The 24,083-nt window shown below is 39.2% G+C and overlaps 2 protein-coding genes across 2 annotated transcripts; one reads left to right on the plus strand and one right to left on the minus strand.

Moving 5' to 3' along the window:
* Positions 1-279: 279 nt before the first annotated feature.
* On the minus strand, positions 280-6,829 carry LOC140951229 (3'-5' ssDNA/RNA exonuclease TatD-like). The gene is made up of 6 exons (XM_073400459.1): positions 6,675-6,829; positions 4,801-4,947; positions 4,015-4,303; positions 2,685-2,994; positions 1,368-1,566; positions 280-750 (listed from the first exon to the last, which is right to left on the minus strand). The coding sequence occupies exons 1-6, from the start codon at positions 6,700-6,702 to the stop codon at positions 428-430; spliced, it is 1,296 nt and encodes a 431-aa protein (XP_073256560.1). The 5' UTR covers positions 6,703-6,829; the 3' UTR covers positions 280-427.
* Positions 6,830-9,618: 2,789 nt separating this feature from the next.
* Positions 9,619-23,309, plus strand: LOC140951226 (amyloid beta precursor like protein 2-like). Its single transcript, XM_073400455.1, has 9 exons — positions 9,619-9,778; positions 12,775-12,941; positions 13,530-13,633; positions 16,205-16,558; positions 16,711-16,866; positions 17,891-18,125; positions 18,809-19,001; positions 20,350-20,470; positions 21,280-23,309. The coding sequence occupies exons 1-9, from the start codon at positions 9,728-9,730 to the stop codon at positions 21,624-21,626; spliced, it is 1,728 nt and encodes a 575-aa protein (XP_073256556.1). The 5' UTR covers positions 9,619-9,727; the 3' UTR covers positions 21,627-23,309.
* The last annotated feature ends 774 nt before the right edge of the window (positions 23,310-24,083 follow it).

The following is a 24,083-nucleotide window of genomic DNA, read 5'->3' on the forward strand; positions in this document are numbered from 1 at the left end:
CTTACTGTTTATCTTATTTTCCCAAATAAGCGCCGTGTCGTTTATTTCATCTTTCACGCCTCAAATGTTGCACCTATTCGAGAGTGGTGCATATTTGAGGACGGTGTTTATTTGAAAGTTGCATGCGAGAAAGAATTATTTTAACTACCGTATTGTTATTTTCCGTAATCAGATAACAAAATTTGATTATATCAGGGCCGTGGCACTTATTTGAGTAAATACGGTCCTCTTCATTTAGGCTAAGCAATTATCAATGAATTTATAATGCTGCAGTTTTTTTTGTCCGCTCCTTTCCAAATTGGAGAAATTGTCAACTTGACTCTTACTTTTGCCGTTTGTCGTTAACGTGATTCTAAATCATTTCAAAAATGTTCTTCCATTTTGTCAACAAGTTCATATATTAATCATTTTAATCTTGCACTACGCTTTACTTATTCAGATCCTTGTTATCTTGGCTCGCTGATTGCGACGCCATTAAGTCAAAAACTCGCCTCGTGTTTTCAGCTGAGGCCCTGGCTACCTCCTCTGCATCAACTCCAAGGCATTTTGCCACGATGTGAGCCACGATGGGTAAAGTGCAGGGCTCGTTTCGTCCTCGCTTGCATCTTTTAAGAAGAGACTTACAAACATCATCCAGCTCTTTATCAGAGGCGTTTGGCGTCATGTACGGAGCATTGCTTTCAAGCAGAATTCTGTCGAGTGGAAGCACTCCTTCTTTGAGAGCATCGCGCAAAGCTTTGCCTGGGACCTCTGAAGAAAGCAAAACAAATTTGATTAAAAAGTGCAGATATGAGAAAGAGATGAAAACAAAACCAGTTAGAATCCAGACACTGACCAGGGCCTAAATTTGGTACTTTTTTATGATCAAACATAACGAGCATTGCTGTAAATGACGGGATCAAAACCCAAGCATCTTCCAATTTCTGTTCCTTATTTCAAGAAGATATTCACAACGAAAACCACTGTCCACAACCGATAGACCTGCACACGTTAGGGAAAGAGTATCAGAAATTAATCGCTTTAATTGCAGGGTACTTATTGTCCTTTTCATTTTTTCAAATGCATTTCAAAGTCTTCAAGACACACTATGAACTATGAATCAAAAAATACAATTCCCTGGCTTTTCACTGACTTTGACAGTATCAAAGATTTTCCTCGACTTTTTAAAAAATTCTCACTGAATTTTCCCTGACCTTGGAAAAATAAAATTATTCTTTTTTCCTGATTTTTCTCTGACCAAAGCAACCCCGAATTTTTATCCCAAAACGCTTTTTTTTCTTGACCAAGACCTCATAAAAAGAGCTTCACAAGGGGAAATGTTTTAACCTCTGATCTCACCTACAATTCTAAGAATACTGAACACTCACCTTTGCAAATAAAACCACAGATTCCAATATAGAATCCCATTGAAACATAAGCGCTCATTTCAGAAACACTGCCAGTAAAGCAGTGGATCACAATAGAAGGTAATCTGCCACTAAACTGGCTCAAAACTTCAATGAACTTCTGATGGGAACCTCGCTCATGAGCCAAAAGTGGTTTCTGAACTTCACAAGCAATGGCAACCTGATGAGAAAAAAATGCAGGCCATATTTCAATGTTACAATGTAAATTAGAGACATGAGGGCTGTGCAGACTGTATGTTAAGAGAACACAGGAGTCAATACACTGCATTCTTTATTGAATTCGCCACAGGGACTCAACACGGTGACAGAGGATGAAACTGTACTTGCGTCCTGATATCATCTCCTTCATTACCCACCCAGCCTATGAAAGGCTGTACCACACCACCGGGGTCTATGCCTCCTACTCTTTATGATCAGCAGTGTGGGTTCTTTCAAGTCCCACAAGAATCAGAACAGTGAAAGAGTTACCAGACAGAGCCTACAGTTTTTTGTCCTTATCTGAGAAGACTGGAATGTCTAACCATTTGTAGATGTCACAAAAAAGGCAGTACATTCTCCTCAGGTATTTTAAGACCCCGAGTGTTGTTCTAGTCAGGGTTTGAACTCACAGCCTCCTGCTCGGCAGATCGGTGCCTCTCCAATTTAACTAGCCGGGGGGCTGTTGGCTTGATCTTGCAAATGAGCCTGTATCTAGCAGACATCTCTATCATGTGGATACTAGCTAGGGTCCTCTGAGCATCATCTACACACAAATTCTCCACACTAACCTCCAAACATTTTTAAACGAATTAGTTGAAAACAAACAAACTAATGATTGATTGACTAATTGATTGCTTCCTTGCTTGCTTGGTATATAATGAACACTTGATGACTGTTCCCTCAGAAATCTCAGCGTTTCCCTCGGCTTCACCTTGGTTCGGATTCTCGGCAAACAAAATTCGCTGTTTCCTGAGGGACCAATCTTTAAGTGGAAATTTTGACACTGGAAAATATACATTAAACCTCACTGCAAAGGCGGTAGTCAGTCAACATTCGCGTGTTACAGTGCATTGTTACCCTCTGACGTCATAGATTTTATGCAATGTGGCCCGCTCAGAGATTTTGGCGGGAAACAGTTTCATTGTTAGATGTCATGTGACCTTGAAGCAACCAATGAGAGTGCACACTGTTGGGAAGAAATTTCCAGCTATATAACAATTAATTTATTGGCTGAGTGACTAATTGCTGGATTGATTGATTACGCGCAATATCGACTAACTGACTGATTTAAGACAAGACCTGTTTTGTGAATGCTTCAATCTGGGCCTTCTCTGATGAATAATTCTTGTGAAAATCCAACCCAACTTCACCAATGGCCACGACTACGGGATCCTTAGCTAATTCTTCAATCTCTTTTGCGGTTTTACTGTTCCATTCCTTCTCTGTAAAATGTGGATGTACCCCTACTGAAGCAAACAACACTCTAGGATATGCCTTGGCTTGAAGGACAGCTGACTGGCTCATCTGTAGGGTATTCCCTGTAAGAATCATTTGCTTAATTCCAACAACTCCTGCTTGCTCTATCACATTTCGAATGTCTCTTGCAAAGCTAAGAAATGTAACAAGAAGAAGAAGCAAAATAAGATCTTAGTATGAATGCTTAAACAGTGTTAAAAATGCTAGTAACTTATTACATAGCAACAGGGTGCGAAGAAAATCATTTTTACAGCTCGCCATTTGGGCAAGCTAAAGCTAGCATTTACTTGCCCAGATGTCATTTCAACTAGCCCCAAAAACGTTTTGACATAACATCCAAGAAAATATCACACAAGGGAGACTCATTACAAATGCTTTTTTTTTGATAGTTCAAAATATCAGATCAAATTTTTCTAAGACCCATATAATCCTTAGGGAAATATTTTCTGTCCCTATACAAGACAAAAAAAATAATTACAGTGGAACCTCGTTAATAGGGTCACCAATGGGCCAAAAATATTTGGCCACATTAACAGGTAACCATACTAACGAGGGTCTTTTTTACAAGAAAACGTAAGGCCATTTTGCAAGGCGGCCCAAAAAAAGTGGCTGTAATAACGAGGTGACTGTATTACCGAGGTGGCTGTAAGGCAGGGTTCCACTGTATATGTCTGTCTGACATGAATACCACAAATCATTATTTCAGGAAAATTCATCAGTGCTAGGTATTGTAACCACTAACCACAAGATCAAAAACAGCAGAGCGCAAATTGTTTTTATCAATAAGTGGGTGGAATATTTTGACAGTGATCGACGTTTTGACAATCTCTGCAGTAGTTGTCCTCAGTGTCAAAGTAAGCTAATTGTTTCACATCAGTTGATGGTATTTAATTCTGGATATTGACCTGAATAATCAGTCAAATCATGATGTTATTGGCTTTGAAGACTCCAAGTCTGATTGCTGCGTTTTGCTCCCTCTTTTGACACAAAACATGAAAAAGTTGTTAAATTTTGTTGTTAGTCAAATTGTTAGTTGTCCAGTCATTCTATGGCTGTCAGTTTTGCTTGAGTTCGATAACCAGAGTTTAATTAGTACCATCAAATGACATCCTTGATACAACTCAATTGAAAAAAATTGTATAACACAACTTACACTTTGTTTGGCAAATTTACACCCACATCAATAAGCTGCAAAACCCTGTCCTCGGGAATTTTCACAACATCGTTAGGACCCTGAGGGCGGCGCCTGTTTTTTGAATTCTTTGGGAAATAATAATTGCTTGTGTCGTAGCTGTAACTAGCAAGCTGAGGTATAAGATAGGAAGGTGGTATCATAGATGGAATGGACACTCTTCCACTGTAGCTAGCTCTAGAGTTCCTTGCTGGTTGAACTTTGATGAATTTGTCATGAAGCTTAGTTCCATTTAGTTGAAGTAAGTGATCTGGAAAAGAAACAATAAATGAATATACATGTACACATAATTTCAAAATGGAAACAAAAGACTATATTACTTTTCATAAGTAGGAAGAATATTATTGTCTAGATGAGTATACATGTAGTCCTGAATAAAGACTATTTTAAACAGTTATAGTCACTGATGTTTTGAACCTGTGCAGTAGTTATATTTATGTTTGTTATCCCTAAATACCTTGATTGCACTTGCAGTATTTAAAAAAATTTCTACCTAGAAGGAGGACAACAAGGGCCAATTATCATAACCAAAATTATAAGGTGTATACATATGGAACAATAATCAAATGAATGACAGTCTTTGAAGAGCTACCTGTACCGGATTAGAACTCCTAGAAGGATGCATGCACAAAATTACCAGCTACGCTACACAATAAGTGGTTGTCTTCTCACATTTAACTGGTGAGTGGTAATAATTATCATGTTTAATATTAATGTATGTGCTTCAAAAGAATAGATGAAACTTACTGGAAAGATGTTCAGGAACGTTGATAAATGCAAAGCCTTGTGGTTCAACAGCTAATTCAATCCACGATGATGAGCGGAGATATGGTGTAGAATCAAGTCCAAAGTGATGGGCCAAGTCTTCTTTTGAAGTCTTCGGGGGAAGATTTCCTGTATAGATCGTACAAATAAATAACACATCAAATGAGAATACAGCTACTTCAAACAATTTCCTGAATGTCACCAAAACAAATTTACTGGTGTTTTTAAGAAAAAGCTTAGAATTTGCCCCTTATTTGCACTGCCCATTAAAAAACAACTTGTTGGCTGCCTAACCCCCAGCCCTCACCAAAAAAATAAAATACATAAGATAAGCATTGGTAGGTGCAGTGCTAGGGAGGGGAAGGTACTCAAGGGAAGTTTGAGTAGAGGTGTCCCGCCAAAGCCTTCAAAACCTTCTGACCCTGTTTAGGACAAACATTGCTCATTTTGCTACCCTGTTTAATAAGACAAGAGACCTTACTTATTTCATGATCCTGATTCGTTTCATTTTCCATACAGAACACAAATGTGCTAGGGTATTTTTAAACTAATATCACAGAAGTAAATGTTTTGGAAAAAAATTGCTCATGCCACAAATGTAGACAGCTCATCAGACTGCAGCCTTCACACTCTTTGAAAGGACCCTGCATGGTCCAAAACCACACACTGAAATAGTGAAATGGTGCTATATACATGTACTTGTTTAAGACTCAAGACCCTGGAAACCATACCCTGTTCAGTGGCACATATCTGCCTAGAATGAATAAGGGTGTTTTTGTACCTACAAACAGGCTTGGCCAAAGGGGGTAGTAGGAAATAAATAAACCCAAGATACCAAGATAAGATACCAATATACCTAAAAATTGTAAAATCTTTTATACCGAATACCTGAAATTGCTTTGAAACAAAACACTGTATACCTAAAAATTATTTGTCAGGTACTGAGAGATAACAACACCCAGATACAGTGTAGACATTTTGGTGCACTGTAGCCGGTCACAAGTTTTTTCCATTCCCTCCTTTGCCAGCTCATGGTGAAGCTCTGAGCATGTTTCAATCATATACACTTTATAAAAGTATACAAAAAAACTCGTGTCTAAATACCAAAAATCTAGGAAAACAAGATACTTTCTACCTGTATTGTGACACCAAAATACCTCACATCCAAAACCGGGCCTGTTCAATGGTCCCATTAGGGTTGATGAGTGAGCTGCAGTGCTCCAGTTAGGGCCATACTACAGGGTGAACTGAACTTAGTTTTCTAACCCTAATCGCTAAACGGCGTTCTGCAAAATAGCGTTTCCGCCTCGAAAACGTATTCCATTCCCCCACAAGAATTGCAGAATGTTCAAAAATTCTGTCCAGACATTTCGGATGAATGGCTCCGCGCTAACACGTGGGAGACATGACACGTCGCGAATACGACCTACGAAGCTTGCTGATTCGTCTTTACATTTCTGTTCATCTACCCTCACTTTTACTTAAATCCAACCTTCCACACCACCCATTTAAAAACGCGACAACTTTTCAGGAGTAAAGAAAGCCTATTTTCAGTGAATGAGTGCGCGCGTCAACAAAATGTTTCTCACCCCTCGATTTCGAAATGTGGCGATGGCAAAATGAAAGCATTTTGAAAGCAAAGCCGGGGAAAACGCAGCAAAAACAGATAAAGAATAAAGTGCAAAACAACGGGAAAGTATGGGAAAACAATTCAAACAGCAATTTTGGGCAGAAATTTAAGCTAAAAAGAGGTGACGAATTTTGAGTCTTCATCTGCGGAAAAGCTCGATTCGACGAAGTCGTTTCAGGTATTTAAAGAAAAAATACTCAAATAAAGCAAAATTGCGTCAACTCACCGACGTAGAAGCGTCTGCTCGTTGCCATTCTTTAGAGTAACTGAAAAACAGGCGCAATGCAAAGAAGCTAGAAAGGTCCAATACTCTTCAGCTCTTCAAGCGAAGTCGGCCAGCTGATCTATCGGATCTGGACAAGTCACGCATTCGGTTTAATACACGTGATTGGCCAACATATCGTTGGCGGGAACCGGGCCTTCACATTCGTTCGTTCGTTGTGCTTTCTCACGGCTCTGTGAACGCCTAGGGTAGGCCCGGGCAGGGGAAGCGAGGGGGTACTTGGGTTAATTTTTGCCAGGTATGTGCCACTGGCGTCTCAGAGCCCCTACCCCATTATAGTCTATTTTGTGGCCTATTATAGATCCCATCTTAGTCACTTTTAGGCAAATATGTAATTTTCGCCATCCTAACTTAGAAACGAGAACGAGAAGTCCAAAGACTACTGCAAAGCTGATTTAAGACAACGTGTAAAAAAAATTGTTTTTATAACAATATTTCGGCTGGCCATACCAGCCTTCTTCAGGTTTACAGATGTTACTGAACTTATGTAGCAATCACAATATTATATAAATGGAGAATGTCGCAATAAAAATTGTTTAAAAGGGAGAGGCGGAAATGACGTACAAAACAAAAACTGAAAAGGAAAACTACTAACTGAAGAGATGGATGACAATAATTCGTCACGGCGGTTTAGGCCCGGGTTTAGGCCATGAGGTTCAAGGGTCATAGCCAGGAACCGATGCTCCTGTCATAGCCTTATCTATCAAATGCGACTCTGCGGCCTTACGAACTGAGTCACGTGAAGAATGAATTTTCTCTAGTGGAATTAACTGCATGTCAGTATGAGAATGGTTAGAGTGAGAGAGAAAGTGTTCAGAAACAGTAGTAGTCACTTTCTGCAGGAGGCGCTTTCTATTTTTATGAATTGACCCATTTTTCAGTTTGAATGAAGACCACTTTACTTTCCATCTGCAGTACAAACATTCTGGTACGTTTGCTTACCGTAAATATGAAGAACAGGCTTACCCCCAAAAATTCGAATATGTGCGACCCCGTTCTAGTAACTCCATTGAAAATGCGACCCCATTATAGTCAATCCAGTCGTGAAAATGCGACCCCATCCAGCGGCACCTCCCCATTAGCCTCTTATAAGGCAGTACCCCTCCCGGGGGCTAGGCTCGTAACAATATTAAAATGCCAGTCATCGGATATCAGTCAACCTTAGCTTGCAGAACAGGTGACATTTTTTCGCTGTTTTAAGGCGAGATGAAGACTTGCAGTGGAAATTACAAAAACAAAACTGAATGTAAGGCTGGCAATACGGCAAAGGGCCATTTTATTTGGGGCCATCGACTAACAAAATTATCCTTCCCTATAATTAGAGCTACACTGAAAGCTGAAATATACTTGAAGAGAATCCTGTGGAGGAGAGAGAAACACGCTCGTGGCACAGAGAACTTTTTCATTGATCAGAATGATACCAATTTCGGGATGCCCTCTCCCCCTAATACCTTCATTGGCAGAAATTTTCGATAGCGCCCTAAAAACTAACCGAAAAACTCATGGCTCCCCCAAAACTTGCTTAAGCCCCCCTCTATATAAATTATGAACGGCTCATAGTTAATTCTCATATAAACGTACACCGTATTCGGCTCCTGAAACGTGTATCATGCAAAAAACCGTGCTAAGCCAGATGTTCACAAAATATTGTCTTATCAGCCTGATTTGGCCCAAGCATAGGCGGCGGAGCGGGGGGGCAAGGGAAGGGGGGGGGGTGGTACCGAAAACACTTTTACGATTGTTGACATCGGCGACTTCAGAGCGCACACGCACAGTTCTACCCTCAGACGACTCAAAAACTACCTAAAAAGCACCATGAATCAGGACCGCCTGAACAAGCTTGAACAGCTGCCTACAGATGCATTGTAACAAATCGATTACGGACACACTAGACACCGTGAAGATGGAAAAACTTTTGCTTGTGCCAACTAAAAACGCCAAGGGTGTTTTGGAAAATTTGAGTAGGGGTATGCGCATGGCTGAGTGGAAGATGAGCTCCCCCACGTCAGTTCAAAACGCCCGCCGCCTCTGAGAACGAGTTTAAATATTAGTAATTCCTTTGAATAAAGAGGGGGCAAAGGTCAGTTTTATACAACGGATTTGTGTTACCGTTTTTCTGATTTGCTACCCCCGCCTCCTAGATTAGTCGTACATCTTCGTGACGGGTGTTAAAGCACTTTTTTAATTGTGAATTTTCATTTTTAAGCTCAAACTTATGGAGGAGCTCATGGGATCCGAGAGGAAACTTAATGTTGGTGAAGATTTTTCCTGTGAATTAGTATTTATTCCTAACTACGATGACCGTGAATGTGCCCCGAACCAATAAAAATTTGCCTTCCGTTTTGAAATGCACTGTCCACACTTGGGAGTGTCTCCCACCCTCTTCGTTTTCAATGAACGGAAAAATGATCGGATCAGTTCACGGCATCACAGCGGAGAACGTTGTCGTTTTTAAATGTTTTCTACACGAGGTTCCAATTTCCTTGTTTTTTAAACTCTTTATCAGCATTTCATTCCTTTTTTTTCCCCCAAAAAAATAACTGAAAGAAAAAACAAAATAAAATGTGAGTAGTCGAAATCAGGAGCTCCTGAAGAAATAAGTTCAATGGTTTCTCAGGTATACCACGCGGAGGAAGTGTCAGAAAGTTCCTGAAAGTTTTCTTGGGATGGTGCAATTCGTTGGAGGTGACGACATTACCAAAAATGAGAAACACTAAATTCTGAATATATGAATGCATAAACAGGGAATATTCTTGGCGGTTTCTTTGACAAACACAAAGAATCTGCCGAAACGCGCCAATAACGCAACAATCTTATCACAGCAACCAATCACATTCGACAAAATAATTGTCATGCAAATATCGCTCGATTTCCATATCACGTGACTCGTTAATCTCGTCCTTTGCTCAGTAGTCTGCTTTCGTGAAACATCAGCCATTTTGAAGTTTTTGTTTGCGAGTTTTAACGAGAATTCTGGTGTATATTACTCCTCAGGAATGAATTCGTTCTTTCTGAGATCGTTTTTAGAGTGTTTGATCTTCGCAACGGTGAGTATTTTATATTTCTTTTACGCTAACACCGCATTTAGTACACCATGTATCGCACGGTGGTTTCTGGCGGTCTATGAGAGTTAGCTTGATTAATTATCGACAAAAGTGTAGGTTTTGTGCAGGTTTTTCGCAACGTAAACAGACTAAATTTGTTCAAATTATTTTGCAGAAAAGTCCAAATTGCTATTTGTACAATAGACCGCGAATATGGAGTTTGTAAAAGCGAGATTTAGAGCTTCTATTGTCAGGAAATGTCCTCGCATCTCGTTTTCGATGTTGCGGTGTGGTTCTGGCAGTTGCTGTAGTTAACCCTTTTTTTAATGTGTTTTGTTCCTTGAAAGGCACTTCACATGACTTACAAAGCGTGTACATATAAAAACCTGGAAACTAGATTTGGATAGCTCTTGTTATTGAGGAATATTTTCGTACAAGAATCGTGCTTTAATAAGTTCGATTTAGGTTGTTGAGTTTACCTACACGGTGTTTGTTTTTGGTAGTCGTTCTGTCTAGCGGTCGAAGTTGGCTTTTTCTAAAACTTATTTACGCCTCCAAGCACCATTCCCTGAAAGAATACTTCTTATAAAGTACTCGCTTTTTTAGAGGGAAAGGGCTTTGTTTACCAGGCGACTGTATTCGTGTATCAATTTACACAATTCTTGATTTGGAGTTGTGTCACGTAGGAATCCGGCTTTATGTAATCAACAGGAATTCACTCAACAATATAACTTTTATACGTTACAGTGTAGGGAATAACTGTAAGTCCTGAACTCTAGTGAAAAAGAAAAAACTTACCAAAACAATTAACACAGAGGCCATTCTAAGTGCTAATAACACTTAATATGAGAAAAAGTAAACATTTCACCAGAATCCAGTTTGAGAAGGTACAGCAAACATCATGCAGTAATATTTTCATTTGAGTAATTATTGAAAATATGCGTTAATATACATGTAGTGCTTATTGGTTGTTGTTGCAAAAGGCAAGTTCTGCAGGCAGTTCTGTTAATACAGTAGAAGCTAGGATAACTCGAATTCCTCACCGACTCAAACTAAAATTCCTTTCCCTTAATCAAAATTTCACTGAAATTTACGTCAGTAACTCGGATTCCCACTAACTGAAACTGTTTTTGTTTCGCTTCAGAGTTCATTTTACCAGGGTTCTACTGTACAATGGTTAAGTCTTGCCATACACCCCTTAATGTCACTTTGCATGCATTTTTTTCATACCATTTATCGTGAACAAACATACAGTGAATATAAAATTAATAAGAGTCTGAGTTTGATAATCCATGCATTGTCAAGTGCAGAAATCTTACTTTGTTTGTGTCTTATGCATCGCGAAAGTAACTTGCTTGGAATTTCCTGTGTGAGAAAATTTGCAAGATTGTATGTAAAGCAAAACTTCCATGACGCTAAATCCATGCTAAAACAGTCTTCAATATTGATGCTGGAGAAAGCTGCCCTAAATGAGAATACTTGCATGTATTTGGATGTTTGTATGGCAACCTGTTAGAGCAGACAGGCATAGTTTAATCTCCACTATGTTTTTGAAGAACCCGGTCTTACTTAACCAACCAAAATAAAATCTAAATGAAAATCTAAATTTCGGTTTGGTTATATTGTACCTCGAGCAATCAAGTGATGGTTGAATTTTCTTATTCTTTTGCAAAAGTGGATACTTCCCAAACTGTAGAATACATTTACCTCAGCACTTATTTCCTTCTCATTGATTACACAATGTTTTATGGTGTGTTTCTAAAGAGGCGGGATATTCTAAGATTGCTTTGAATTCTATTATTTAAGTTTTATAAATGCCTTGTGGTTTTGATAAAATTAATCTTAGGGTGGCATTTACTTGTACCAATATGAAGATAATAATTATTTCTTTTGCTTTACTCTAATGCTATAGCATTGTGAGCAACTTGTCAAAGGCTATTGCATTTACTATATTGTATGTCAAACAACACTTCAGTCCCTTCAGATCTATTGTGTTCATCCAGAGACACTATAGTTCTGTTAAACAAAAAAGTTCATTGTGCTGTGTGATTTCATGCTTCCTTCGTAAGTGTTAGTATTATTGTTTTTATAATTATTTTGCTGAAGGTGCTTCAATATTGGTTTGGCAGACAAAAGTAATTTCCATTATTTTATTTTGTCAGTCAGCTTGAAGCATTTTACTGAACCTTATCATCTCTTGGTTTACCAAGGATTGGCTAGTGTGTAACAGATTACTTCAGCTGCTCTGTGGTTTCTATTTGAAATTAAAGATTCATTCTCTCTTTTGAAGTTATTCTAAAATTATTGTGGTTTGCATTACAGATATTTAACTCTTAAACTCGCTTTAACTCTCTTTATCATTGTGGTCGTCAGCTAAAAATCAACTTTTTATAGTTATACTGTTGAGATGAATATCTTATTCCAATACATCGAAATATAGGCTATGATGTAACTTTTTTTGTTTACTCTTAAATCAACAGTGTGATGTTTTGTATGTCCCCTAGTGTTAATTTTTGTACTGCTTTCTATCTATTATTGATGATTTGAGTTCAATTTGTTTTTATTGTACTGGAGATTTAAAAAGTCTCTCTTGTTAACCTTGTCAATGTATCCTAAACATGTTCTTAATGCTCTTTGGTTTTTGGATTTGTAATAATGTTTCAATCATTTCCCCACCAGACACAATGTCCACCATGTATTCATTCCTATTTTGTATAGTTTTGTTTTCTGAGGAGAGGAAATACATGTAGTTTGGGTTGTGCTCTATCAATGCCCAGTGGCCCCTAGCATCTTAGTTTTGTTTTTGGTGACTAGAAAATGTTAGTTTGGTTGCAGCTTGGATTTCACCAGTTCAGAGCATTAGGCTCCTTTGATAGTTCTGTGTAACACAATTAAACAACATCTGGTGGATTTTTTTTACAAGCATGCACTAGCATGAGTTTCAGCCATTTAACATTAATATCTGACTGTTGAGGTCATATTGTTTGGATGTATTTCAGGTTATCAATGCCGCTGTGGAGAATCTGAATGAGGACTTGGACTATGACCCTCAAGTAGTCATCTTGTGCGATAAAGTGACCAGACATGTTGACGTCAACACTGGGGACTGGATTGTAGACAAGAATTCTTCCAGACTTTGTACTACAGATAGGAAAGAAATCTTAAAGTAAGAACAAAATGAGGCAAATTAAAATATTTATTGTATGGTTATAATAGTTTTTGGTCAAAACTTAAGATGCTGACCACCCTGAAATCATGGGTTTACACAATAATGTAGTGGCTATCAACAGTGTAGTCAGCAGGACAGCCTTGTACAGAAAAAAATTTAAAAAATTTATTCTCTGTGAAAAATATGAGTGAGGGGAAAGAATATTATTATTGATGTTACACTCATTGATATCAAATATTTTGTTACCATGAAAGTAAATAATTCAAGTATGTTTTGTGTTTTTTTATTTTCTAACAAGTTCTTCAATGTTTTTAGTGTTTCTGATTGGCAGAGCTAAAAGGAACTTATACTTATCAATCTTGCTTATTTGTTTTTCTTATGAATGTACACATTGTATTTACTGCTGTGATTTGTCTGGCCAATTGCACAAAAACACAAGTAATTGAGTCACAAGCAAACACAATACAAATGAAATATTAGTTGGAGAAACTAGCACTTTATCAGAAGTCATTTGAGGCTATTCCAGGCACCCCTTCATTTGCTTTTGTTTGTTTTTGTTTTCTTACCTTATTCCTTTTGATCTAGGTACTGCCAGGCTGTGTACCCCTCTAGAGACATCAGAAACATTGTTGAGGCTAACAATCATGTTATAGTGAATAACAGTTGGGTCACCCCTTACCGGTGCCTTGGTGAGTAAAGAAGTCAAAAATCATTAAATTAGCTGTCCTGCTTAAAGCTTTTTTATTTTTGCTTTAAATGTTTAGTTGTTATAGATTTGTTTTCTTGACACAATTGCCATTTTCATTTGACATGCTGAAAATGGCAACTGTCACAAATGTCCTCAGCTGAGATTGAGCTACAATCAGGGACAAAAGTAGTTGACACACTTGTTTAAAACGGGTGCTTTTAACAAACATTTAATTCATTTATTATTTCATTCTTTTTAAACGCCGTAAATCCCCTCACCCCCCGAATCAATGTTGTCTGAAGTAAAAAAAAGACTTGAGGGTCCAAAATTCAACATTGATTTTGGGGGGAAGGGGTTGGGGTAGACAGGGGAAGGGGATAAGTATATCCACTATGCAAAAAGGGGCCATTTTATGGAAGTGTGTCAACACTTTTGTCCCTCATTGTCTGAATACAAAATTGTGCTACTGCACACAAGTTGAGCCGTGCATGACACTGATTTTAACTGAAATTAAAGGAAACAATGACATAATTATGTTATTGGTGGTGGGGGTGATATTGACTTATTCACGACGGAATTGTAGGGCCAATTCGAATTACGTGATGACGTAATAGAAGGGCTGCGATATCCAGAATTAACGTCGATATGGTTTACAAGCTGAAAACTGACGCTGAAACTCGCGCACATGAACAACTTTTGATGAATTTCAAGGGAATGCGTACTGAAAATATTTTTAGTAAAGTGAATCTTTCTCGTTCTTCACTTTATCCCATTGTTAAGGCGCAAACAATCATGGGTAGGGTAAGGATTGACACGTAGTGGAGATAGTCACTGGCCGGCCACAGAACTATGGAGCGCTAGTGAGGAGGGGCCGTCACTGCGTTCAATATCGAAACTACGGAAAAGTGAAGGTAAATTCATGGCCAATTGAATAAAAAACTAAGGACAGCGTAGCAAACATTGCAAGTGTACACGAAAACAATTACTTTGAATCCCACCTCGTGACACCCTGTCTGACATGATAACGCAACGCAAATAGCGTGACATGAGCGCATATGTCTGTGTATTTGGACAGCATTTCTTAAGCGAAACCACGTGTTTTTGACTATTGTCGGCAGAGAAAAGGAAAAGAGAGCTTTGAAATGTGAACTGGTATTTGACTCTCAAAGAAAACAACAGCTCAAACTGAGGAAAACACTGCCTCCTTCGTGTTACAACGGTTAACCACGTTTCGGCAAACGGAAAGTAACATTAGTCTGTTAAGACCTCTTAATAACGATATGTATTCTCGTGGTTAACCGTTGAAACTGCTTATTTGCACCACATCGCTGGAATTTTTCTCGCCAAGAATACGTATTGCGAAGCACTTTCTACATAGCGGAATCTTCTTTTGCCTTTTGTCAGGAATTAGCGTATAAAAAAGGAAGATTTTCCAGCGCACGGCCGTCATCGATCAAGTGCTATCCCGCTTTCCTTGTCATCAAGTGAACTTCTGGGCCAAAGTAATTGCTGTTTTGGCGATGATACAAACTGGTGTGTCTATCTTGAAAACAATTTCTTTGGCATTCTGTGATTTACGAGCAGGGAAATGAAATAGTTGTCCATCCAACATCAATAAAAAATCATGCCACTGAATAAATGGCAGGCGGTCATCTAAAATCATTACAACTAAAGTACATTCCTAACCTGGTCTAACCTGTTCGACGGCTACCTACGCTAAAGGTTTGGATCAGTTAGGTTTGAAAAGGTCTCCAAAAAAAAAAAAACTCATATATATAGGGCATAGCACAAACGGCTGGCTCATCATTTCACGTCCTTTCACTAATGGCACAAGTCAGTGTCAAAAATAATGCATGTCCCCTCCGTTACTTTGCAGCACTTCATTCGCTTAAGTTAAACATTTACCAGAACAATTTTCATTGTACCCTAGTGTTTCCATCCTTTTTCCACTATTGATAATACTTGCGAGAACATTACATCCGCAGCAACGGCATTGATCACAACACAAATGATTTCCTATCGACCCGACAGGGTATCAGGAACGCGCGCGGGAGTGCAAGATTAAGTAATGACATACGCTTCGTACATTTTACTCTACGTATACTACAAATCAGGACGAAACTTTACAAATTGTTGTTTATAAACAAACAATTTCGCCCATAGAGTAACGTCATCGCACAAAAATTCAGCAGCGTCAAAACTCCAGCCGGAAAACACAGATACATGTTTCAGACAATCAGGGACAAAAGTAGTTGACACACTTGTTTAAAACGGGTGCTTTTAACAAACATTTAATTCATTTATTATTTCATTCTTTTTAAACGCCGTAAATCCCCTCACCCCCCGAATCAATGTTGTCTGAAGTAAAAAAAAGACTTGAGGGTCCAAAATTCAACATTGATTTTGGGGGGAAGGGGTTGGGGTAGACAGGGGAAGGGGATAAGTATATCCACTATGCAAAAAGGGGCCATTTTATGGAAGTGTGTCAACACTTTTGTCCCTCATTGTAGGATCAAGATTGAACTAAAAATTATGATAAAGTGCAATATTAAATTTCATTTTTGGTCTGTAGCTGGTAATTTTGAATCAGATGCCCTGCTGGTGCCTCCAAAGTGCCGTTTTGAGCACATGCACTACAACAGTCAATGCAAGTCACATGATGAGTGGCACAAACAAGCCTCTGACAAGTGCAAAAGTGAAAACTTGACCCTGGGTGATTATGGTGTCCTGATTCCATGTGAAATTGGACTTTTTACTGGTGTGGAATTTGTGTGTTGCCCTGAAGATGGTGGAGAAATAGCCACTGAAGCTGTTAAGGTTGTGGATGTTTCTGTTGTTTCAAGCACTCCCAAGCCAGTAAGCGTTCTGGAACACTTGAAGAGTGAGATTAGCAAATTTGCAAAGCATGTTGAAGCAAGTTTAATTGGTATGTAGATGTTCAGTTATTCATTTTACTCCCAGAATTGTAGAAGTGTTATAACGTAGCTCATATGTGACAACATATTTCAAACATCTTTTTTTTATTTTTGACAATATGCTTGTGGGTCAGTTAGTCAATAATACATGTTGTTTTTTTAGGGTGTGATCCAAAGAAATACCATGATAAACGTGATCAGATGGAAGACACTCATCGACAGAAAGTTCAGGACTTGTTACAACAGTGGCAGCAGGCCGAAAAGCGCTACAAGCTGTTGAAGAGCGGTGATGAGAATCAGGCAACTGGTGCTGTAGCTGGTAAGTTTTTGATTAACCCTTCCACTCTAAAAGTCAATCACAAAATCATCAAATGTGCTATTTGCAGTGAATAGTATGGTTTTATTTTCCAATGAACAATCAGACATTAGTTTACACCGAAGGCTTTAGATTTGTCCTAGTTGCCTTTCTTTTGTGGTGACTCTTGATGCTCACGAAGCAAAACTAATTAGTCAACTTTTGCCTTGCGGACACCCCTCTATAACGGACCACTCAAAAATATGGACAGCAGCTAAATCCCCTGCAAAAATAAATTAGAGAAGTTTGACTGAAATAAACTCCTGCTATTCTGGACTCTCGCTAATGAGGACACCAACTCAAGGTCCCTACAGTGTCTGCTATAAAGGGAGTTGACTGTGTATGGTATTAAAACAAAAAAGTAAAATCACATCCTGCTAGCGAAGCCTTTCTTTCCCTTGCCAATTGTGGCATACTCGAGAAAGATTGTGCCGGAATCAAGCAAGATCTTTGTTGAGCATGCCTACATTTTGCCAAGATACAGCTTTGAACCCAGTCCTAATAGCCGTGCACTTGATACAGCAGGCTCTTTTTTGACCATTTGTTTATCAGAAAGGAGATGCTTCCTGTCAAAAAACAAAAACAAGATAGACTAGTCCAGTGGTTCAGTCTGCAGTGACTACACAAGCTTAACATGATTCAGGCAGAGCCTCTTCTTCTCCTCCTTGATCAAGAAGAAGGCAAAAGGAGGGTCTGCTACAGCGTGCAAAGAAAGCCGTGTCTGATAGCCTGGTGCTAGTGGGTTTTGGGACTAATTGAAATGACTTGTGGGCTAGTACATTCTAGCTACAGCTTGCCAGAATGGCAGGCTGTAAAACTGAGTTTCTTTGCACCATCTGCCAGAAGGGTGCATAGCTTATTTCTGTTTGTAAAGACCCCTGTTTCTAGGGAAGGAAGCCTTCCATCTTAGCAACTGTTTTGTGTCCAGCTGCAAGTCTTAGTAATTACAGGCATCAAATGAGATACTGCATGAATGGTATTTTTTTAGATGAACTTGAAAGCTTCAAGAACATGCTGAACTCCTTTGATGATCAGGCCAAGCTGGAACGTTTACGACTGAAGGAAGAGCACCATCAATGTACCCAGATAAACCTCAATGACAAGAAGAACCAGGCCTTACGTGACTTTGTAGCTGCTATTGAGGAGGAACCTAGAGATGGTGACAAGATTAAGGAAGCCCTGAAGCGGTATTTGACTGCCTGCACAAAAGATCGTCTTCACAAGTAAGCCAATAAGGGGAAATATTACTTTGTTAATTTTCTGTTGTGTAAGAAAAAAAAACAGAACTGTATTCTCACTGCGTTCTTACCAGAATTTTCTACAGTGGGGTCCACAGGACCCATAGAGAAGCTACATTTGTAAAAGGGGGTCATGAGGGAGAAAAGCAGATCGCAATTTTTAGATGCAGTTAACTCAGAGTTTTACTCAAAAACCTGAGTTAGAGTAAATACCTTGTACTTTCTTAGATAATAAATATTTAATTTTTACATGCATTTTATAGCTCTCAGCTAGAGTAAAGACACCAAAACCAATAATAAATTATGGCTTATATTATAAGGAAATGTACATATGTGTACATACGTTTTATGTTCTTTTTTCATTTGCACTCTTGGGACCCTTAGGGCTAATTATAGTGCGGCATTCCCGAAGAAGTGTGGCAATGCCGCAATGCTGCAGTCTGGTAAGAACACTGTTCTCATAGGGTAGCACATGGTACAATGTATTACTGAAATAATTTATTATTGCTGAGTATAATAAGCAAAAATACAGCAACCTGTGGTTTTCAGTTGTTCTCCATACACGCCCAGAGAAGATCATTACAAAAGTGACGAGCAGAGAAAACATGAAACTGGGCAGATTTGCATGTACTCATACTTTTCTTTAACCCAACGTTTTTATTTTTCAGCTTGCGTTACTTTGAGTATGTTCAGAAACACCGCCCAGAGAAAGCTGAAGAAGCTCGAGAGGCTCTACAAACCCACTTGAAACTCATAAATAACCTTGTTAACCAGTCCATGATTTTGCTATACAAACTCCCAGAGATTGCTCGTCAGTTCCAAGTTAACTTGCCTGACTGGATTCCTAAACCACCTGCTCTGGTAAGTGACCAAGTTCTGAGTTAAAATGTAGTTTAACAGGGCTCAAGATTAAAAAACCCTCAGGTTGCCTTTTGGCGGCCAACTAGGCAAATATAGTCGCCAGATGCAAATTTTTAGTTGCCAGTTAGTATAATGTAAATGATGCAGCTCATAGTATGGCGCAATCCATCGGATTTTATTGTTTGAAAATAGCGGGGACAGAAGTCGGTATAAATTTGGAGGTAAACTGGCTTTCTTTATGTGATTTGGCGCATTTTTTTATGATGACAGGAAAGCAGGATAAGGTGAAATGTTTTTTTAACTTTACTTTTTTAATTTAAATCTAAATCATAAAGAAATAAGATGGCCAAAGTGGTGACTAAACCAGAATTTAAGTCACCAAGGAGAAAATGTTAGTCACATTGGTGACCATATCAGTCGCAATTTCGAGCCTTTTTTAATGTAAGAGACAAGTTCATTTTTTGGCCAAGAAGAAGTGTGTCATGATATGTAAAGCACTTTGTACCCTACACATTATTGACAATAGTACAGTCAATTTTCTCAGGCCACTAAGTTCAGTTGGTGTCTCGTGTAAATGACAACCTACTGTAAGTGACTGTGACCACGTTAAGCAGTGACTCGTTATTAATTTACTTTGTTGTTACCTCCTTTTTGATTCCCATGTTCACTGTATGAACTATGATACTGGAAGTATAGGAAAATTTGTTGGTGAAAACATGGCACTGTTTATATGTTACTTGACATTTTGTGTTCCTGTTCACTTGAACAGCCCACAGAAACACCAAGAGATTTTACTCGACATTTTGTGGCCATGTTCACTTCAACAACCAACAGAGAAGCCAGCATTATTTCACTTGACATTTTGTGTTTATATTCCCTTGAACTGCCCACAGAAAAACCAACATAATTTCCTTGACATTTTGTGGTCGTGTTCACTTGAACAGCCAACAGAGAAACTGACATATTTTGCTTGACATTGTGTGGTCATGTTACTTGAACCACCTACAGATAAACCAACATATTTCACCTGACATTTTGTGTTTGTATTCACTTGAACTGCCCACAGAAAAACCAACATAATTTCCTTGACATTTTGTGGTTGTGTTCACTTGAACAGCCAACAGAGAAACTGACATATTTTGCTTGACATTGTGTGGTCATGTTACTTGAACCACCTACAGATAAACCAACATATTTCACCTGACATTTTGTGTTTGTATTCACTTGAACTGCCCACAGAAAAAACAACATATTTTACTTAACATTTTGTGGTCATATTACTTGAACAAGCTTCAGAGAAGTCAACATATTTTACTTGACATTTTGTTTATTATGTTCACTTAAACAGCCCACAGAGAAACCAACAATAGAAAAAAGCTCTGCAGCTAAGGATCCTACTGACCCTCCCAGTAAAGGAGAGGAATATCAAGATGAAACCGTTTCTGAAAAGGAGGATCCTATAACCAAAGGTGTGTATACGTGGCAGGACTTTATCCTTCTCTTTCTTTTAACGCACAAGCATTATTGTTAGGGATGTACTTAAAGGATTTTTTTGCAAGCATCATTCGTGACTGGGTCAGTTTGTTCTGCATAAATACACTAGAACCCCGGTAACTTGAACTCAAAAGGGAAAGGAAAACAGTTCAAGTTTGAGTTATCATGGTTGTACTGTATATTGATACCATAAGCTTCTGCTTTTAAGCCTTGGGACTAGGTTTATACAGTAATGTATATGTAAGTGGGGAGCTTACATGGGTGGGGGGAGGGGGTTGGGGTTGAGGGTCAGGGAGCTTATAACCGAATCCTAAAGAAAGTGCCTCAAAACAAGGTATCAAACACTGCTGATCAAAATACATTCTGAAGGTACTTCGGTGGGGGGGGGGGGGGGGCTTATAACCGAATTATTTCTAAAGAAAGTGTTTAGAAACAAGGTACTTAAAACTGCTGATCAAAATACATTCTGAAGGTACTTGTTTTTTTACGCTTCCATGAAAGTTTCCAAAAAATTACATATTGGAGCAATTTAGGGTTCTGGGGAAACTGCCCACCTACCCCTCCCCTAACCCAACATTTTGCCCTATTTGAGAAGTGAGTGTTAATGTTGACTTAGGGGAGGGGTAGGTGGGTAGTGTCCCAGAAACCTGAATTGATCTAAAATTGCAAATATTTCAATACGAGCATGAGGGGGCTTATAAGGGGATGTTTTTTGTTTACAGGTGGATGAGGGGATGGGGGTAGTGTTATAAGCAGAGGTTTACAGATTTCTCTTGTCTTCCAGCTCATGGTGTTGCTGCTGCAAGGAAGACAAATGATGACAAACCAGGTGATGTTAAACCTGACCCTGGTGATGATGTTGATGACGTCACTGAGAACGAGGAAGGCGAGTTCCGGAAGAGATACCATTCTCAAGCCACCTTCTCTGCTGTCATTGGACTAAGCTGTGGGGCCCTGGTTATCATGGTGATCATTGTTGTTGCCATGGCAATGCGTCGTAGTCGCCCCAGGAATAACACCAAGACGGTACTTGTAGACGGAGATGACGACAACGCCACAGAGAAAAGTCACCTTGTCAACATGCAGGAGAATGGCTATGAAAACCCCACTTACCGGTTTTATGACTACTAAGTAACATTTTATGACAGTGAAACAGTATTGCCTAAGACAACCATCAATACCCTGCACTAACGTCTTGTAGAATTGGTCTTAGCACTGAAAGTTCTTTGTAACCCGGCACTATACAACAATGCGCGGGATTATCTGGTGATTTGTGCAGGGTATTTTCCGGATCTCTTTTAGAATCTCTGATTGTATTTAAGCTCTATTTTGGTAGTAGGTGCAAAAGCGTTCTCAATTGCGCAACCGCAGAAAGGCAGCTTTTTATAGTCCTTATCATACTGTAGATTATTTGGCAAGAGAGTTAAGCAGTGGAACAACACTTTCTCGGTAAAACAAAATTTGATTCACAAATGACAAGTGAAGCATGAGAGCTCGATTTTTTTCGTTGCCTGAATTGTTTTCTTCGTATTTTCTTTTGCTTGACGTTCACCTCTGTTATTTCTCAATCCTTACGTAAAGGAAAGCAAACTTGAGAAAGGTATCATTGTAATTTTTCTACTGTTAAACTCTCTTGTTAACTTATAGATTTTATAACCTAGGAATCAGGGGTCAAACAATAATAGCTAGAACTTAAAATATTTAACTCCAGCACTTTCTTTGGACACATAACAGTATTTATTGGGCGCAGAGCCATAAAAATTGTAAGGTTTGACCGACTAAAGCACAACGTCTTTGTAAACAGTTCTTTCAATAGCACTGTGATCATTCTGACCTGTTCTTACGCCCAGTCTTCGCCCTTCAGTTTCGCATTTACCTCGAGGAAGTGAGTTGAGAAAGCTTGCCTTCCACGCGGACGATCTTAGGGGCTTTGTCACGCGTTCATTCCCTAAGAACGTTCTTGAGGGAGGAACGCTTGATGAAGGCGTAAGAGTATTTGCGTGGGAGGCAATTGAGAGGGAAAGACTTCTTTTCCTCTCGGCGTGGATTGGAAAATTTTTCTCGACCTGTTCTTGTTGGCTTTGAAGTTATGCCAGGACAAACCAGTAGCCTCACAGGAGCGCCATAAGGCCAGCTTGCATGCTCTCAAATCTGAGGGTATAATGGGACAGGTGTTCAGTCCAGTTGAATTATCTTAGGAATTATCTCACGCCAGTTCGGTGTGCGTAAGATAGTTATCGTCAAAAGTGGCCCTTGTAAACCAAGAAACGCCCACGATTTCGAAGCAGTTGACCCGGCGTGATAATTCTGGTGTGTGATCGGAAACTTCGATGAATATTTCCAAAACTTTATAAAAGTTATGTGTACACGATTCAACTTAATCGCATGCGGTGTGCCTATGATGAACCTTCAACCTGAACAGTAAATTTTAGATTAAGCCTTCAATCTCAAATCAGTCGTAGAATTCATTTAATCGCTACGATTTGTGTCCTTGGCTTATCGAAACAAAATTTGCCTTAACTTTGTTCTGGAGTATTCCTGAATTAAAGTAAGCGATACACTCTGCCTCGCCGAGTGGTGGACGAGATCACTGACCTACTGTAATTAATAGACTATGGGTTGACTTGGGATCCCCGTGGGAACAGTAAAGAGAAATATCAAGCATATCAACCGATGATCATGGATTATAACGCCGAATTAAACTGTTACAAGATGTGTAGTTCTAGACAAAGTAAGCATTCTATGGGAGCCTTGAAAGCTGTAATGTAGAATACTGGTATTTGGCTATTAAATATAACATTTTAGTACCTGAAATCTCGCTCTCGTGTTTTTTTTTTTTCTGAAACGCCCTTTTAGTACCCTGGCTTTCTCTCATGTTCCCTCCTGAACCGGAGGACAGTGACCTTAGTTACGCAAGATTTCACTTTAACAAGAGCCGTAGCTCCATTCCACGAACCGTAAGATCCGAGGACTGCGACGGTAGCGAAAACGTCGCTGAAAAAGTAAATTCGCGTTCTTTCAATCTTCATCGCGATTTAATACTCCATGTCACTGACTTGTCAAATGTTGGTGAACCCTCCTAAAGTTGAATTCCTAAGAACCATATCCAAGTTCAGAAGGACAGAAGAAATTTCGTTGTCGGTTGTGTACTTCCTCTGTGAAACGTGAAATCAGGCATTTTCACGTCCTATCGTGCAGTGACGGCAAAGAAATGTACGTACAAAAAAGCGTAATGTACAAGAAAAATTGTTGTTTTGGATATTAAACCTGTCGCTTTTTCGACGTCCTCGTTGCCGTCGCCGTCGTCGGATCTTGAAACTTATTCAGGTCTTTATATGAGAAAGGAACTTACTTGCACTGCTCAGTGTTCAGGAGCCTGTTAGCCTGCGAATACAGCCGTCGCTCCTCTCCACTGTTGCAGCATGAAAGTAGGTTCCTTATTATGATAGGGTTAGACGGAAGCAGTTAAGCGTCCTCGGCCTCCTTATTTTCACGAAGCGGGTTATGTTTCGTCTTTCCTGCGGGGGTACTATCACGTGTACAAATCGGATTTGACTAGACCTCGCCTTCGCCTTTATAAACAAGAGA

This window comes from Porites lutea, chromosome 10, assembly GCF_958299795.1.
Source record: "Porites lutea chromosome 10, jaPorLute2.1, whole genome shotgun sequence".
NCBI lineage: Eukaryota > Metazoa > Cnidaria > Anthozoa > Scleractinia > Poritidae > Porites > Porites lutea.

Excerpts from the sequence above, each read along its gene's own strand:
- LOC140951229 (XM_073400459.1), bottom strand. The coding sequence starts at position 6,702 with ATGGCAACGAGCAGACGCTTCTACGTCG. Across the intron at positions 4,304-4,800 it reads CGTTCCTGAACATCTTTCCA|ATCACTTACTTCAACTAAAT; the intron begins GTAAGTTTCATC and ends TTTCTTTTCCAG. Across the intron at positions 1,567-2,684 it reads TTGAAGCATTCACAAAACAG|GTTGCCATTGCTTGTGAAGT; the intron begins GTCTTGTCTTAA and ends TTTTCTCATCAG.
- LOC140951226 (XM_073400455.1), top strand. The coding sequence starts at position 9,728 with ATGAATTCGTTCTTTCTGAGATCGTTTTTAGAGTGTTTGATCTTCGCA. Across the intron at positions 16,559-16,710 it reads TGTTGAAGCAAGTTTAATTG|GGTGTGATCCAAAGAAATAC; the intron begins GTATGTAGATGT and ends TTGTTTTTTTAG. Across the intron at positions 16,867-17,890 it reads GGCAACTGGTGCTGTAGCTG|ATGAACTTGAAAGCTTCAAG; the intron begins GTAAGTTTTTGA and ends GTATTTTTTTAG.